At 50.6% G+C, this 16,970-nt stretch overlaps 1 protein-coding gene, 1 long non-coding RNA gene and 2 other non-coding genes across 4 annotated transcripts; all 4 read right to left on the bottom strand.

Annotated features, from left to right (window-relative positions):
• Positions 1-2,946: 2,946 nt before the first annotated feature.
• Positions 2,947-12,328, bottom strand: LOC142461272 (uncharacterized). The gene is made up of 3 exons (XR_012786868.1): positions 12,112-12,328; positions 5,694-5,978; positions 2,947-5,106 (listed from the first exon to the last, which is right to left on the bottom strand). It is a non-coding gene; the product is annotated as an uncharacterized LOC142461272 (long non-coding RNA).
• LOC142461996 (small nucleolar RNA SNORA31) lies at positions 12,221-12,350 on the bottom strand. Its single transcript, XR_012787148.1, has one exon. It is a non-coding gene; the product is annotated as a small nucleolar RNA SNORA31 (small nucleolar RNA).
• Positions 12,351-12,975: 625 nt separating this feature from the next.
• Positions 12,976-16,377, bottom strand: TPT1 (tumor protein, translationally-controlled 1). The gene is made up of 6 exons (XM_075563049.1): positions 16,210-16,377; positions 15,909-15,982; positions 15,248-15,438; positions 14,720-14,825; positions 13,937-14,053; positions 12,976-13,185 (listed from the first exon to the last, which is right to left on the bottom strand). Exons 1-6 carry the CDS (start codon positions 16,235-16,237, stop codon positions 13,183-13,185), a joined length of 519 nt encoding a protein of 172 aa, XP_075419164.1. The 5' UTR covers positions 16,238-16,377; the 3' UTR covers positions 12,976-13,182.
• On the bottom strand, positions 13,258-13,390 carry LOC142461992 (small nucleolar RNA SNORA31). Its single transcript, XR_012787145.1, has one exon. It is a non-coding gene; the product is annotated as a small nucleolar RNA SNORA31 (small nucleolar RNA).
• Positions 16,378-16,970: the final 593 nt, after the last annotated feature.

Consider the following 16,970-nt stretch of genomic DNA (forward strand, 5'->3'; position numbering starts at 1 on the left):
TTTCAAACTGCTGACCTTGCAGTTAGCAGCCACTCCAAACCCACTGTCAGCTACCAAGGGCCCCTAAAATAGACGATCACTTTAGATGCGTTTCACAATGAGGGCCTAATGCGTATCTGTTGAAAGAGTAGACCACAAATCCATGCAAACCATGCCGGTCGTGTCAGAATGTCCACACAGTAAATGGGGAACAGAATCGGGCTGAACTGAGCGCACCAACAGCTCACGTCCATCCCCAGGGGCACGCTCGCTGGGATTCCGTCGACCGACCGGCAAGGGTTTCGATAATAAGACCGAGCAGCCGCCCCGCGCTCTGCACCACCTGCCTCTCACTGTACGTTTTCACTTTACTGTGTCCTTGTTGGTTCTATTAATCCGTTGACTCTACGTTGCTAAGCAACGAGCCACGCGTGGGCTTCTCTCTCACGGACTGTAAAAGCACGAAGGACTTCCAAAAGTTCGTGGGGAAAAAATCCATCACCTTTTCATTCCATTTCCCCCACGAACTCTGTAAATTTCCCTCGTACAACAGCGTCTGCTCCATTCTCTGGTTCCGAGGGCCCGAGAGTACCAAAAAGATGGACTCCACGCTGTTCTTCCCTGTCCCTGTCCGCACTGCGTCCCATCCCGCAGACGGACGGATGCTTGGGTACCTGGGAGAACCGGTCCGCACGCAGGCGGCGCCTCGCGGGGATACCTCGTCTGAGCCCCACGGGGAGACCTGGCGCACCTGTGAGGTCTGAGCCCCAGGGGGAGACCCGGCGCACCCGTGAGAAAGTCCGCGGTGGTTTTCCCAGGCCAGTGAGCGCCTCTGCGGCGGGATCGGCCTGTGCCGCTTCGTGCAGTCCTAGGATCGTAGGGTTCTGGAGGAGGAGGAGAGGAGTAAGGAGGCCTTTTGGAAATAAACAGGAACACTATCAAGTTCCCGTACATTCCAAAAGGAAAAGGCCGTGGCGGAGGGACTACAAAGATGAAGGCGTTGCGGGGGCAACATTTGCCTTCGGCTTGGAAGAAGCCCTGGGCAGCGCCCAAGACAAGCCCAGGCCAGGCCTGGCGGGTCCTCACGCTGCAGACCGCCGGCCCTGAGGGAAGCCAGCTTGGTCCCGAAGCGTCCTGGCCTGGCAGGGAAGATGCTGGGTGTCTGAGTCCCGGTGGGCACCCAGGTGGCACAGGCCGGTGGGCCAAGCCCCCATGAGGTGAGGGAGCGTCCTAAAGGTGGCTCTCCTGCCAGCGCGCCCACCCACAGGCCTCGGGGAGACAAAGGCACCGTTCGGGAGGTCCCTGCCATCCCCGCAGGCAGACATCCGCCTTTCCTGGCTCTTAGGATGTGAGCCTAAAACAGTGCTCTGTGCATTTTCTCTAGGTTGTCTGCAGGCGCATCCAAGCCGCCAGCAGTCCCTCTACTGTGTGCGTCTATTTTATGTTTCCCGTTGGATAGATTGGACACTGCCAAAGAGCAGACAGGCAAGCATCTTTAAAATACCGTGTTCCCCACCCACCCACCAGCCGAATGTCTGGAGATATGATTCAGATCACCACCCTTACCCGGGTCACCATCCCTACAAGTCACACTGGCACCGCCTTGCTCAAGTTCAGGGGAGTTTCCCTGAGGCTGTGGTCTGCACCCAACATCTATGCAGATTCAGACAAAGCGCTCTCCGCCTCCTCTGCGTCCTACATGGGCCTCACTGTTCTCTGATTCTGGTTCTGAGAACTCCAGTCTGCAGCCTGTTGTCTGGCCTGATTTGCCAGTTCCCACAGCCAACAAGCCAGCAGTCTGACAGGTGATCTGCCAACTGGAGTTCATCGTTCCACTTTTTCACGGGAAGTCAGGAGGAGCTTCCAGCCTAATGCCTGACCCCGGATTTGGGAACTGCTAACCTCCACAACCACGTGCGCCATTTCCTTGTCAATGTGTGACTTCTGTGAAACGCTGCAGTCAGTTGAGCCCTGAGATGAGCAGGCAAGTACTGAGGGGACCAGGAGGAGTCGATGGTACAGAGCATAGAGTGGTACAGCAATTTGGAACGTCTTTAACCTCTGTCTCATCATAACCTGCACTGTTCCGATTCCTTTGAAATAAATTATTTACTCACCCCTCTGTAAGTCCCTTTGGTATAAAGTGATGAAGGTTGTAATGCCAACCTGGCTGGGACACGGTTCTCGTGGTTTGGCAGATATGGTGTTGTCATCCTCCAAGAAGAGATATGGCACAAGGTAATCACGTTCGTGATGAGAAATATACTATAAGCAGCCAGTCAATTGGAAAGAGAATTTCTTTAGGGGCCTGACCTGCTTCCAACACATATGAACTTTCAGGCCAAGCTCTCCTGCCCTTTTGCTGGATCCAGAGCCAGTATCTGGCGTGTCATAATCTGACTGTATCGAGTTGAAATGAGCCAGTGGCCTGCTGGACTGCCTCCCAACCCCGTGCATCCCGAGCCTCTGCATCAGCAGCTGCCGTCTCACCTGTCAGCCTTTGATTCACAGCTAGTGGTCTGCTGTCTCACCGGCTGACCAAGGATTTGTCAGCGGTGACAGGTGACAAGTCAGGAGATGCCTCCAGCCTGATACCTGACCCACAGCGTAGACTTTGGCAGCCTCTAGAGCCCAGCCTGGTGAAAGGACTAATTTGGGACAGCCTGTTTAACAGATGCACAAGCAAAATTATTTCCTCCGATTTCTTCAGTTTGGGGCACTCCCTTCAGTTGGTGTACCCATATTTTATTAAGAACAATTTCAGGATGGGGCAACCAGGCATTTAGAAAGCCTACTACTAAAATTTAACTTTACATGGTATAATCAGATGTTTAAAACCTTGTTTTTTTTTCTGTAACTGCCTATGATAACTTAAAATGCACACTTTAAAATGTATAAAAATATTCATGGACTTTTTGAGAGGTCAACACTGAGACAATGAGAGGAGTTAGGATTGAGATAAAGAACGAAGGTTAAGAGCGGCTTTATTAAGTCAGGGAAATCGTGCCACTCGGTGGGGCAGTGGGATATTTGGGTCAGAGAAGCATGCAAACGAGGTGGAGAGAGCTGCTGGTGCTGGTGCTGATAAGAAGGGAGGCTTCCCAGTGCGCAGCTGCAGAGTCCGTGTCCTTCACAGACCAGCTTCTGGAATGTGGGGGAAGAGGCTGCACAGTCCAGCTCTGGCCTTGAGAGGTGGGGAAGGGGCTGTGTGGCCCCTCCCTGCCCGGAGAGACAAGCTCCCTGGAATGCTGGAGGCAGGGACTGCAGTTCGGCAGATCACCCAAACACTTGTCTTCAGCAGCTTTGCAGGGTCAAGGAAGGAGTGGTGGCGTCTACTTGTTTGGTTGAAGTAGCTTTGGGAACTGAGTGGCTTTCAAGGATTGTGGTAGAAGCTGCACCAGCATTACCAGACTGATGCTGGGAGTTGGCTTTAAGAGCCCTCTACCAATATCACCGAGCCAGGGTTTATCAAAGGAGTTTCCTTTAAGTCACTGTGGGAAACAGATTTCTCCCAAGTCCTCTCCCCCAAATATGTGTGAGACTTAGGACACTCCTTGCAGCTAATGGTAAATGACTGTCAAGTTACCTCCCTGAAGGCAGTCAGTTGCCGGACTACTGTCTGGTCCCACCACACGAGGGGCCCACTCCCTGCAGTAAAGGACAATGGGCTATTTCTCCCTAAAGGCTTGCTGCCCTCAGTTTGGTCCCTGCAGGGTGGGTTTACCCCCTGCTGATAATGGTTTCTATAGTGAGCCAGAGAACAGGTCACACCGGCTCAGTGACATCCAGTTAGGCTGCCATCCTGAATCTGGGATCTGCCCATCTTGTCACACGTGTATCCCATTACCTCCCCTTCCTATTGTGTGGATACCCCTAGATCACCCCCTCCCATTACTACACTACCTGTAGCATAACCCTTTCCTGTAACATATGCTTTCACCTGTAATAAGGGGGCTTGAATGTCCCAAGAGAATATAAAAGCTTTGGTTAGCAATAAATCTCTCTCTCCATGTGGACCACCGGGGCTGAGGTGAGCATGCTACTATGAAATGTATCTGACTCCATTATTTCAATCTCTCTTCTATCTCTCATGCTATGACTTTACTATAATCTTTATTATCGCTGTACAATTGTGCCTACCGGACCTGTGACGATGAAGAGGACCTGTGAAGAGTCAGAGGATTCTCAGGTCGGTTACAGGGAGAGGAGAGGCTGAGTTTAAAGCGGTCTAATATTTGAAGCTGCCAGAAGGACCTCAGAAGTGGGAGAATCTGCTGGCAGATAAATGTTAAATTAAGGCAGAATCAGATAAAGGAGGGGCAGCATAGGGTACATACATGTAAAAAATCCCCTAAAAGGAGATCTACAGCAGTTTCTAGCAGCTCTGCAGTAGCAGCCACGCTGGTGTGTAAGAATAGCTACCTAATATCTAATACCTTACCGGAAACTTTACATACAAATAAAATTCTCTTCCCCCACCACAAGCCCATGCCCAGCAACCCTACCGGACAGGGGAGAACTGCTCTTGGGGTTTCTGAGCCGGCCTCTCTGTACAAGAGGAGAGGTCCCTGTCTTTGTCCCGCAGAGCTGAGACTGGTCTGGCTGACCTTGCAGTTAGCAGCCCAATGTGTAGCCTCTGCCCCGCTAGAGTGCTTGACATGCAAACGAAAAAAAGGACAAATTAGGACATTCTGAAGAGCGGACCACTTGTCTGTTTGTCGTACTGGGGTGGCTTGTGTGTGGCTGTGATGCTGGAGGATATGTCACTGTCACTGGTATTTCCAACGCCGGCAGGGCCACCCAAAGGGAACAGGTTTTAACTAAGAACAGACAAGGAAGAACTCCCTCCCCCCTTGGAGGAGGAGCCGCTGAAAACCTTCCCAGAGCTCTGAAACCTTGTCAGAGACTGAAGGCCTGAAGAGCGGTAACAGACCCTCGCTGGAGCTGGTGCTGGAGGGGGACCCTTGGGTCAGAGGGCACTGGAAATGTGACTGAGGAGAGCTGATTTCTGAGGTGTCAGCCAGCGTGACACGCGAGTCCAGCAAAGCCTGTGGGAGTGGAGTCTTCAGGGTCTTCTAGATTCAAAAGTCTGCTGATGCCTGGAAACTGGACTGTCGAAGCAGGCATCTAGGAAAAAGGGAAGTGGTGAAAAGTGGATCAACACTGGGGGGCAAGGGGGGTAGAAAGGGGGAACCGATCACAAGGATCTATATATACCCTCCTCCCTGGGGGACAGACAACAGAAAAGTGGATGAAGGGAGACGTCGGACAGTGTAAGATATGACAAAATAATAATTTATAAATTATCAAGGGTTCATGAGAGAGGGGGAGCAGGAAGGGAGGGGGAAAATGAAGAGCTGATACCAAGGGCTCAAATAGAAAGTAAGTATTTTGAGAATGAGGATGACAACAAATGTACAAATGTGCTTGTGACAAGATGGATGGATTGTGGTAAGAGTTGTACAAGCCCCCCATAAAATGATTTGGCTCCAACAACACAGCATCGATGTCGTCTGTTGTAGGCAGGGGTGCGAGCCAGGACTGACTCAACATTGCTCTGGGAGGCTGGGAATTCTGCTACTTTCATGTTCCTCTCTCCCACCCACTGCTCCTTCTCCCTCAACTACAGAGAAGAACAGAACAAGTTGCATATTACGGAACCAAATGTCAAGTCTCAATCACTTTTACTTCTGTTACCCACACATATTGCTCACCGCGTGGCGGTCAGTCGGGGGACTGACACACAGCCCCTGTTCTCCACAAAATGAACATCCCATCACTCCTGGGGGGACCGCCAGGAAAGGGACTCTTCAGGGAGGAAGACATTCGAATGGGTCACACGAGCACGGACGCCCACCTAGCCCTTCATTCTGTACCGTGTCCATGACTGCCCAGCGCTGTCAATAGGCATGGAGTTTCATTTGGAATTACAGGTGCAGGTTTTCCATTTCACTTGCCAGGTTCTTCTCCCGGGCCGAATGCTCACTTGGGTACTTGACCTACATGACAAGGGAAAGGGGAATGACCATAGCACTCTTTAGAATCGTTCCCTTTTGTCTGTGATGTGCCAGTCACGTCCTCATCACCCCCAACCCCAGGAGATAGTCAATTATGTGCTGGGGAAGGTCATTATCACCCCTGCCATGAGCCGACAGCAGCTCACTGGCTCCTGCGAGCTGCCCAAGAGTCAGTGTCCCACGTGTGCAGAAGCACTCCACACAGATGTGCAAGGCTGCGACCAACCGGAAGCAGATCACCAGGCCCCGGGAGCAGCCAGTTTAACGGTTTACGCCACCAGCGACGCCGATCTGCCGCCTTTACCCAACAGGGAAATCGCCAAGAATGCAGTTAGATTTCCACTATCTTAGCCTCACAGTTCAATTACAAATACTGTACAGAGGGAAGGGGGAGCGGGAGGGAGGGGAAAATGAGGAGCTGATACTGAGGACTCAAGTAGAAAGCAAATGTTTTGAGGATGATGATGGCAACCAATGTACACATGTGCTTGGCACATGGACGTATGTATGGGGATGAGTTGTATGAGCCCCAATAAAATAAGTTTTAAAACACTCAAAAATACTGTATAACAAATGAAAATACTGTATAACAAATGTGCTTGATGCAATTGATGTAAGGTTTGTTGGAAGAACTGTAAGAGCCCCCAATAAAATGATTTATTGAAATTAAAGTGTACGTACATTTAGCGTACTGTCAAATAAACTGTGTCCTCTCCCATAGGCTGAGCACACAGTCACCTGACGTTCCCACTCTGCGTTCTCCGCTTGGCTCCCACAGGCAAAACCCAAACCAAACCCACTACCCCTGGGTCTGGCCGACTTGTGACGCTGTTGGACTGGGCAGAACTGTGTCTTTCTCCTGTGGAGCAAGTGGCTGGTGGTTTCCAACCACCTCAGCCCAATAGCACCCCCCAACGTGTGCTCCCTGCTCCTTGCTTTTCCATGTCCCTCAGCAAAGAGCACACTCTCCCCTCAGTGAACAAAGACAGCTAGTGGACGCTAGGAGGGGAGTGAACAACCGAGGGAGACCCTGAGTGACTCCCACCTGCACTCCCGAGATTCTCCTGGGAGGAATTGTAAATGCCAGTCAACAAAACATACACAGAAGCACAAATCCATAATTTATATACCACACCAAAATAAGGTGGGGTGCGTCCGTTAAAACATGTCCTCCAGTGGACTGCAGACACGTGGGAGGTGAGAAAACGGACGACTGGTGCATTGAACAAGGGATGGACCAGCAGGAACTGAGGAATCAATGTAAACCGAACAGCTTACAGTGATCCTGTGGGACAGAGTAGAACTTAGAACTGCCCTGTGGCTTCTAAGACAGGAACTCTTTATTGGGAGTAGAAGGCCGCCTCTTTCTCCCGAGGATAGGCTGGTGGTTTTGAACTGCTGACTCTGGCTCGCAGCCCAGCATGTAAGCCATCTGCCGCTGGTGGTAGTGGCTAATGCACTCAGCAGCTGGCCTACAGGCCGATGGGCGCAAGTCCCCCAGCTGCTGTGGACGAAAGGTGGCAGTCTATTTCTGTACAGAAACCCAACAGACGGGGCTGCCCAGTCCTTCAGGGACACTGAGTCGTAGTCAATTGGGTGGCAATAGGCTTATCATTATCTGAACTTGCCTGAAACTACAAGTTGAAAAAAAAACAACAAACTTCAATGGAAGCACCTTATCTTTAGCCGCACATGTTGAGCACTTGAGGTGGCTCTCCTTTGGAATAATGAAATACTAAATGTTATGAAAAGGAACAGCTGACCATTTTATGCAAAAAGGAGAAAACTGTTTTCCGGTCTAGTAGCTTCCAGTGTGGCCCATAGCCCTGGCAGATCACAAAGCTGTCTAAAGCAAACTCTGAAAACACAGGGACACACACAGCTCTTTTGGGGAGACAGTTCTGAGGGGACCAGTCCTGCCGCGTGACATCGAAGACAGAGTGGAACGACGCCTGGCCCGGCTTCAGAGAAGCTGGACGGTGGGAGGTGGCTGCCCAAACCCGCTCTCGACATGCATTTGGACGATTGGCCTCGCCATAATTACTTGGAGTGCTTTTCTGCAAGATTCTAAAAAAGTTTATCATTCAGTTTTCCCCTTTCCTTCTCTTGGTTACCGCATAGGGGGCAAAATACGGCACCCCCTCCGGGAAATAACCCACAGAGGAATCGAGTTCCTGGCCCTGATTTACCTTATACGAGGGCTTACAATGAAAATGGCAAAAGAATAGTTAACAAAGAAGGTGTACAAGTTCCTTTCAGTAGTTTAAGTTTTATGGAACGGTTAGCAAGAAGAGGGCCTCCGTGATGTTTGAAGTCCACTGAAGCAAAGCTACTATTGTGAGGCAACTCATGCCTTGGTGCAGATATACTTTGGGGAGTTTAATTTATGGGAACTTAGTGGAAAAGAAAGAACAAGAAATGAAAGCCCTAGAGGAACAGGCTAAGAAAGAACAGCCAAAGCCTGTCAAGTAATTTTTGTGATTGATAATGAAATGTATTAATGCTTTATTGATTTCATAGAATAATGCGCCCTAGTTGGATGAAGTGTGCTCAGTTATTGTTAGGTTTATGTCTGTCACCCTTGTATGAGTTTGTTTCAAGATGTACTAATTTTTAACTAAGAATCATGATGTGATTGATGTAACTTGTTACGGTCTTGTGGCCTGAGAATTTCCTAATGTATGATCTCAGGCCATAAGCTTTAAGCCAAGAAAAAGAATATATAAGTTGAAGCTTTACATGAATAACATTGGAACAGTCACCGCAACCTTTGAGTGATTTCTGCCTCCCACGCATCGAAGCCTTACCCACCTAGCGGGGGACCCAAACCCGCTGCGGCTGGACCGTGGCAAGGTTCAGACCCCCAAGGCCTGTAAACTGCACCTTAGGATTAAGGGCTATGTGGTACTAATACCGATTTGCAAAATGAACCTTGCGTGCTTCTCCACCCTCGCGACCAGCTCTGAAATGACTTGTGCTCCACAGGGTTTCACCAACTGACTTTTGGGAAATCACCAGGCTTTTCTTCCACTGCCCAGCCTCATGGTAATAGTGCAGGTGTGCCAGGCAAGAACACACACGCCTCTTGTAGTCAACCGACTCACAGTGACCCTAAAGGGCAGAACTCACGGAGTTTCCATTATAAATCTTCATGGGAAAAGGCCTGCAGTCCCACACGGCTGAGTTTCAGGTTAGCAGCCTGACTCGTAACCAGCACACCACCAGGGCTCCTCTCCTGGGCGGTGAGAGTCTACCACCCTCCCACCCATCCTCAGCAGTGACCCTAATGGACAGGGCAGAATTGCCCATTGGGATTTTACATTCTAACTCTATGTGAGTAGAAAGCCCCATCTTCGTCCTGTACAGCAGCTGTTGGCTTTGAACTGCTGATCTCATGGTTAATGTTGCTACCCAGCTTGTAACCCTTAGGGCAGGGGTCCTCAAACTTTTTAAACAGGGCCATTCACTGTCCCTCAGACCTATTGAAGGACCAGATTATAGTTTCAAAAAAATTTTTTTAAACAAATTCCTATGCACACTGCACATCTTATTTTGAAGTCAAAACCAAAATGTGGCAAAAACACCCAGCGGGCTGTAGTTTGAGGATGCCTGCCTTAGGGCATCAAGGTTCCCAGGGACCGCAGGGTCTTCTACTGTGAATCACAAGTGATCTTTGTGTGAATTACAAGTCCCTAAAATGTATCATGTAAAAGCCTCATTCCACTTACTGAGTATTCTGGCTGCGAGCCAAGGCTTCCCAACTCCATGTACATAAGCACCTCAAAAACTTGGGATGTTTTACTCAAGCTGGTTGAGTATTGTTCTAGCGCTTTCTGACTGGCGATCCATGTAGAGTACAGTTGTGCTCCACAGGGTCTCTGGCCTGAGACCTTTCAGCAGACTGCTGAGGCACCTTCAGGATCTCCTGGGCCTACCAGTGTGCGCCCTTTGGTTCACAGTCATTGAACACAGAACTGCACTTGAATTACGGTGCTGCCAAAGAACCTTGAAAACACCGTAACTGCCAAAGAACAAACCTGTCTTTGAAGCACAGCCAGAATCCTCTTTAGGATGGCGAGAGGACCTGTTGTCAAGACCAGTGCCTGGAATCATGCTTGGTAGAGGCAGTGAAAAGGGAAAGACCCGTGACAGGGTAGGCCCGGCACTTTCAACAGTGGGCTCAAACTGCACACGGGGCAGGACCAGGCAGGGTTTGGTGCCCAGCAGTCCAGAACTCACCATTTGCACCACCCAAGGGCTCCTGTATGCAGCTCCCAAGCAATTGACATCAAAGGCCTTTTTATCAGTGACTTGGGCTTTCAGAATGCCCAATTCAAATGTCATCACACACTTGTCATGTACTCACACAGAGATGGTTGACGGGTAACATTCTGCTAACCCCCCACCTTGACCAAATGTGTCCTAAGGGTTGTTGTGAAATGCCCCCTATTCTGGGTCCATCCCTGCACAACAGCCCGGCCATCAGTCCCCCCACATGACTGCTCCTCGTCCCTCAGCCCCCACCTGTAAGACGAAGGGTTCGCTCGGGTTTCCCACACTACCCCCACGGCCAACTGCTAACTCAGTCACTTAAGTAAATGTATTTACAATTTAATCTGCCCCAACCCCAACGTTGGCTTCCCACCCCTTCCTGCCCGCTGTCTCCATCTCACAGGGCCCTTGGCACCATCCTTTCTTTCACAGTGAAGTCTTTTGTTTCTACCTTTCCCCGTTCCTATCCTACACAAGTAGACCTAGTGGTTGTGCTGGAACCCAATCCAAACGGCCAGCAATTTGAAATCAGCAGCTGCTCTGCGGGATTGCTGCTTTCTACTCTGCAGTCCTGGTAACTCACCAGGCAGTCCTAACTTTCCCTAGGAGTCCTTGAGTTGGCAGGGAACTTAATTCTGGAAAACCTTCCTGGGGTGGGAGGTCCTGAACCAGAGGCTGTGAAGGCTAGACCTGGAGTCTAAATGCACAGAACCAGTGGAAACCAGAAATACATGACACGTTGACTACCCTGACTTCTCATGGCCCAGCTCATGGTGCCCAGGGGTCCAGAGACCTGTGTCAAGCTTCGTGGTGCAAACCAGTGTAACACCAGAAATTAAGGGGAAGCCCTCCACCTGGTCCAAATCCACGTAGAACTAAATAAAGCCCACATCAGGGTGGACCCAGAATAGGGAGTTATTTCACAACGGACAATGTTGCTTTAAGGCTTGAGGAAAACTGGGGTGGGGTGGAGGTCTTCAGCTCTGCCACAATGTGAAATTTCTTTTTTAAAAAAAGGTAGATTCAACTCATTTCTACGTCCACTGCTCTTCCCCTTCCCCAGCTGACCTAAGCTTGCAGCTTGGTCATCACTCCCAGTCCCCCAGGGGCTGTCCTCTGCAGAGGGCAGGGACTGAACATCCTCCTGCTCTCCAGTACAGGGACCTGCTCACTGGTCATTAGAGGGTCAACTCCAATGTGCTGCAACCAAAGGCAGATTCTTCACACAAGTACTGGTGGGCTGAGGGGCTGGGGCAGTCCTACTCTGACCTGTCAGGCTGTCAATGGAGTTTAACAACCTGGCAGTGAGTCTGAATGTTAACGGGCCCTGGAGGTGCTGGCAGCCAATTCACTAAATCAGAAGGGACTCAATGGCACCCAAGTGTCATTTGAGCATAGATGTAGGGGGCAGTCAAAAGGTTAGAGAGCTGTCAACAATGGTGGGAGCAGATTCAAAGTGCTGTTGACTGGAAACACAAGAAATGTCCTCATGCCATCTAACCTGTGGCATGGCGAAGACAAGGTTCCAAGTCAGGAACCTTCGTTTTAAGGTTTAACCACAGCAAAAGTTCAAAAATGGCTGGCTCAATAGCAACCTGACTCTCCCAGTAATTTCTGTTACTGGCACCTGCAGTGAACAGATTTAAGAACCTAGTGGCTACTTTATCCCCAAACTGGGTACCTATAGGACAATTTTATCAAAAACCATCTCCTGGTGCTCTTGATCTGTTCGACTTCGGTGGTGTATGACTTTTAAGCCCCAGAACAAATTCTAGAATGCCAACTTAATTCACGCTGTTCACACTATGCCAGACTCAAGGGGGCTCACTGGCCTGCCTCTCACCTGCGTAAATGTTTCTGCTTTTAAATGACCAGCTATAGGACAAATGATGCAACACTTGTGTGACATCACAGTCCTTTCCTGGAACTTTCTCCTTGCTTCTCTCGGTCATCACTGTCCTCCCCTATTCAATCATGGCTGCCACAGGCAGGCAGGCAGAAAGCGCGAGGACATTCTCTCTTGCATCTGTAGGAAACCTTAAGAGCAGACAGTAACTGCTCCAGGTCTGTCAATAGATGCTTTTCCTATTTGGAAAGTTAGGTCTTTTCCAGTTAACCACACAGTGAGCCTCCTCGGCCATCCCTCTCATCTTCCCGGGAGTCTCGACAAAACTGTCCCCGCTGCTGCGCACGCGGCACAGCTGTGCCCCCCAGGGCTGGACACTGGACCTCTTCACGTGCAAGGCTATCTGTTTTTCAACCCACCTCAGCCCACAAGGCACAAGCATGAGTGGCAGGTCAGGCCAGGTTGCCCTGCCACAGTTCTAACCATCGACTCCAGGGAGATTTGACATTCTTTCCAGAAGATGCCTAGATTCCTTTAAAACGTGGTTCTACTCCGTTTACGATAAATAAGCTCAGACAATACTCCGCTTCCAATTGTATTAGTCTCTTTATTCTTTTGATAATCTCTTCCATTTTTAGGTGATGAAATGCTTCAGATGCCAGCACCGTTAAGAACATGGTCACTCCCTTTATTTAAACTCAAAATTAAGCCTTTGGATTCTTGTCTCTATTCGGATCCCTGTAGTTTGGCTGCAACAGGCACCTGGAGACAGCCTCACACTGTACACGCGGCTCTAGCTTCTCCAGGAGCGCTACACGGTGATTTTAGTTTACGGATAGTCAACCAGGAGGCATTCCCAAGTGAGTTTAAATGCATTTTATTTTAGACAACCTACACGACATTTTTTTTCCTTAAAAGAAAAAAAAAAGCCTCCGCTCCAAATAAATCAGGGTCAAAAGTAAATGAAGAGCTCACGATGATATCAGTTCCGTTTGTCTAAGTCCTGGTGTTGTGTGGATGAACAGCAGCCAGTCGGGATGAGGCATCGGTCGTGAGTTGCCCACTGTGTTACTGTGGAGAAAGGAAGACTGCATCAGTACTGGTGGGAGCCCTGTGTGGGAGCACACCCACCTCCCAGACTGGCTATGTACTCCCTCATTCAATCTGGGCCTGCCACAAAGACAGCCAGAAAGCGCAGGGACTTTGTATTCTTTCGCATCCTAGTGCAAACCAGAAGAACAATGGTCAATTGTCCCAGGTCTATCAGAGGATGCTCAACACACAACCCAACGGGCAAGTTCCATTCCATCTTTCCTCTACCAACCAAAATTTGACAAGTCATCTTGTACCTTTATAAGGCCATGCTTACCCATGTTCAAGCCTGACCCTATACAGGGTCTCTCTCTAAGCAGACAGCACCCATGGATGAGTCCACTTATGTAGCCAGCACTCAGCACTGTTATTTACCTGACCAAGGGCCAAATGGTATGACACCAAAGTGAAATGGTGTGAAACCAAAGCATATGTGGGACATATGTGGGATGACGAAGAAAGCAGTATGACTCCACTGGGGAGAACATCAGTGCTCAGTCCCAGCTTGCTATTCACACTGCTCTATGCCACCCTAGCCAGAACTTCGTACATTCAAGCCTTTCTCTGCCAAAACCCTTCAACGTTCTTAGACATTCCTTCCAAGAGAAAACACATCTAAGTATTAAAAAGGGACTATTAATTCTACCCTACTAGCTCAGTGGCATGAAACAGCCACAATGGAAAAATAGCAATGTCCATGAGTAACAGACACCACTTTCCTCATACTTACACATTTCTCCATCTCTAAGCCATCCTTAAAGAAGATCATATATGGGGTGACACCATCTTCACGGTAGTCCAGCAGAGCAACCATGCCATCTGGATTCATGTTCTCACCAATAAAGAACTGGGAAGCAAACACACCCCCGGAATTAGACAAGCTGCCTTATACTGAAGCAAAGCAACACATCAAACCAGATTCAGAACCCCTCTCCACAGCGAATTCAAAAAATTTCAGCAAATAAAAGAACTCACTCCTCAAAGATCTGGTTACTTGATGAAATCATTATGCCCCAAATTAGAGTGCCATGCAACCCAGAACACTAGAATCGCTGGTACGTGTTACTTTCAACCCAGATAGTGAACTCCTAACCACAGAAGTCTGTTCACATCAGCCCAGGAAGGCTGAAGGAGGCAAGAACATACCATATGGGAAAGTTATCGAATGGCCTGAGGTTATGAAAATAGAACCAGACTTCTGCTTGTTATATATATAAAAAAAAAATCAACCTTAAAGGTCATAGGAAACCACTGATGATTTCTAACCAGGACTTTAAATCCTGATGTGTCAGAACACTCCATAAACTAACACTGAACTGTAAAGACAAAGGGATCTGGGGTGCAACTCTGATATCAAAAGAAATTGGACCTGGACATCCTTGGGGGCATAGGGACCTGGGCCACCTGAGCCTGCTACAAAGTATCTCAACACCTGGGGAAAGGACTCCTATAACAGGTCACTTTAGTCCCCAGTTAAACCATACACTTCTTTGACCCAAATGCCTGAATTTACCTGGTAGTTTTTGAAATTTGCAAGGATGTTCTTGATTTGTTCTGCAGCACCTGTCATAAAAGGCTTTACTCTTTCTGGTTTCTGTTCTTCAAGTTTGCCTTTGATTCTGAAACAGCATTTTGTTAAGAGGTTAAAGTGTTGAGTCCTGAGCCTAGTCACCCTAATTTTCTTTTATTAAGAATCCAAACTACAATCAGAAGTTAAAATACAACTCTCTAACCCGAAGCAGCCATCTACCTTCAATAAGCAAAGTACTGTGCCATACATAGTCAAGGGGCATCGATTCCCAGAAAAAGGCCACTTAATTAATTATGGACTTCTTTGTTAACGTGCTCTTCGACTCTAAAGATGTAAATAACAGATGGCAGACTCCACTGTGCTCATTTAGTTGAGATGACTAACCACCTTTGCTGTGAGCTCAACATCAAGGGCCTCAAAAGTCAGCCACAAGGTTCTATCTTCAGGTATAAGAACCCGAAGTTGTTCTTGAAGTCGGCAAGGTGCTACTGCCCCCTAACACACACTTACGATTTCATGTAGTCTTTGATGTACTTCTTGTAGGCTTCTTTTGTGAAACTGGTTTCCTGCAAGTGATGGTTCATGACAATATCAACACCAGTGACCACGGTGCTTTCTGCTGCATCACCATCGGGGCCTTCAGCTGAGGCGTTACCCCCAATGAGGGCGTCATCGATGGCACCTTCGGTCCTACTGACCATCTGCATGAAAGAAAAGCGGTTTAGTTGCAAACAACTTTAGGACAAATGAACTTCCCCCCAAAAAAGAAATCACCCTATACCCGGGCTCATCTCCCACTCCTGGTTCTAGTTAAAAGTTACACTAGTTGGCGGGTGGAAGGCACTGACATGTTAAGTCAGTAAGAATTCTCCACCTCCGACAACCATTGTTTCCAATTGGGGACACGATTTCCAAGGGCAGATGGGGAATCTTAGAGGGCAAACTCCTGGGTTTGGGCGCTCACGAACAGACCCGTCCGGGACGCCTGGAGGAGGGGTGCGGACCTATTCAAGGCTCAGCTCCACCTCCACTTTTCTAGAAATGCCGAAGCCCGGAAAGAGCGTCTCCTCCGCCTGGAGGCGGCGGGGAGGATTGCACAACCCCGGGCGGGGGAGCGGCGGAAACCCGAGCCGGCCCGGCTTCCCCCCGCGCCACGGCCCGGGCAACTCACCTTCCCCTCCACTTCCAGACACAGCCCGTCTGCGATCTCCCGGATCTTGTAGATGTCGGAGAACATCTCATCATCTGTGTGGGGGCCAAAACCAGCCAGTCAGAGGGCGCCCGGGCACCAGGCCAGCCCTTTCCCCGCGGCTGCACACGGCCCCGGCCTTCCAGGGACCGGAACGCGGCGCGTGCCGCGGGCACCGACTCCTGCTCGCCGCCGCGGCCCGGCCTGAGGCGGCGACAGCAGCCCCGGCTCGCCCCCACCCGGGCCCAACGCGCGGCAGGAGGGGCAGCCGGCAAGCACTTACGGCTGATGAGGTCCCGGTAGATGATCATGATGGCGGCTGAAGGGAGACAGCGGCGGCGCTAGCTTAGCAGGAGCCCGGAGCTCTGAGCGAGCGCGGTGCGGCCGGAGCGGCGCTCGGGGGGAGGGGGGAGCGGGCGGAAAGGGCCGACTCAGCCGCTCCCCAACCTCATATAGAGGGCACGTCCCCTTACGTCATCGGCCGCTGCGCCTCCGGAAGTGTCGTAAACGGTGACGTGAACGCAGAGCCGCCCGGAGGGCGGGGCCGCGGCGCGGGCGTGGGCGAAGGCGAGGGAATGGAACATCCGGGCGCTTAGCGCGGGGACTCCGCGGCGCTTTTCCGGGCCGGAGCCGGGCGGGCGGGGGTGAGAGGGCCCCGGGCCCTCGGGCGCGCGAGGGGAGGTGGGGGCGCCGGCTGTGCCGGTCCTGGGTGGGCCTTGGCGGAATCCTCCTGAAGATGCCGCCCGGCTCCCGGCCCTGAGCAGCCCCACAGCCTTGCCACGTGTCAGCAGATAGGGGTAGGGAGTGCCGGGCACCCAGGCCTGCGGGGAGCGCGGAGAACGTTACGGCTGTGGCCCCAGGGGCTGCCCTTGGGCGGGGCTGAGGGCAGGTGGAGGGACCGGGGTCCCCTCCCGGCCCCCGGGGGAGGGAGGAGGGTCAGTGGGCCGGGCTGGAGGAGGAAGTGGGCCCAGATTTCTATCGGGGGCCTTTGTGGAAGAGCGGTTATCTCTCTGGCAGACAGCTCATGCGCTCTTCCCCTTTCTG

The sequence above is a fragment of the Tenrec ecaudatus genome, chromosome 11, assembly GCF_050624435.1.
Source record: "Tenrec ecaudatus isolate mTenEca1 chromosome 11, mTenEca1.hap1, whole genome shotgun sequence".
In the NCBI taxonomy this organism is placed as follows: Eukaryota; Metazoa; Chordata; class Mammalia; order Afrosoricida; family Tenrecidae; genus Tenrec; species Tenrec ecaudatus.

Excerpts from the sequence above, each read along its gene's own strand:
- TPT1 (XM_075563049.1), bottom strand. The coding sequence starts at position 16,237 with ATGATCATCTACCGGGACCTCATCAGCC. Across the intron at positions 15,983-16,209 it reads CTACCGGGACCTCATCAGCC|ATGATGAGATGTTCTCCGAC; the intron begins GTAAGTGCTTGC and ends GCCCCCACACAG. Across the intron at positions 14,054-14,719 it reads CAAATTTCAAAAACTACCAG|TTCTTTATTGGTGAGAACAT; the intron begins GTAAATTCAGGC and ends TTTGCTTCCCAG.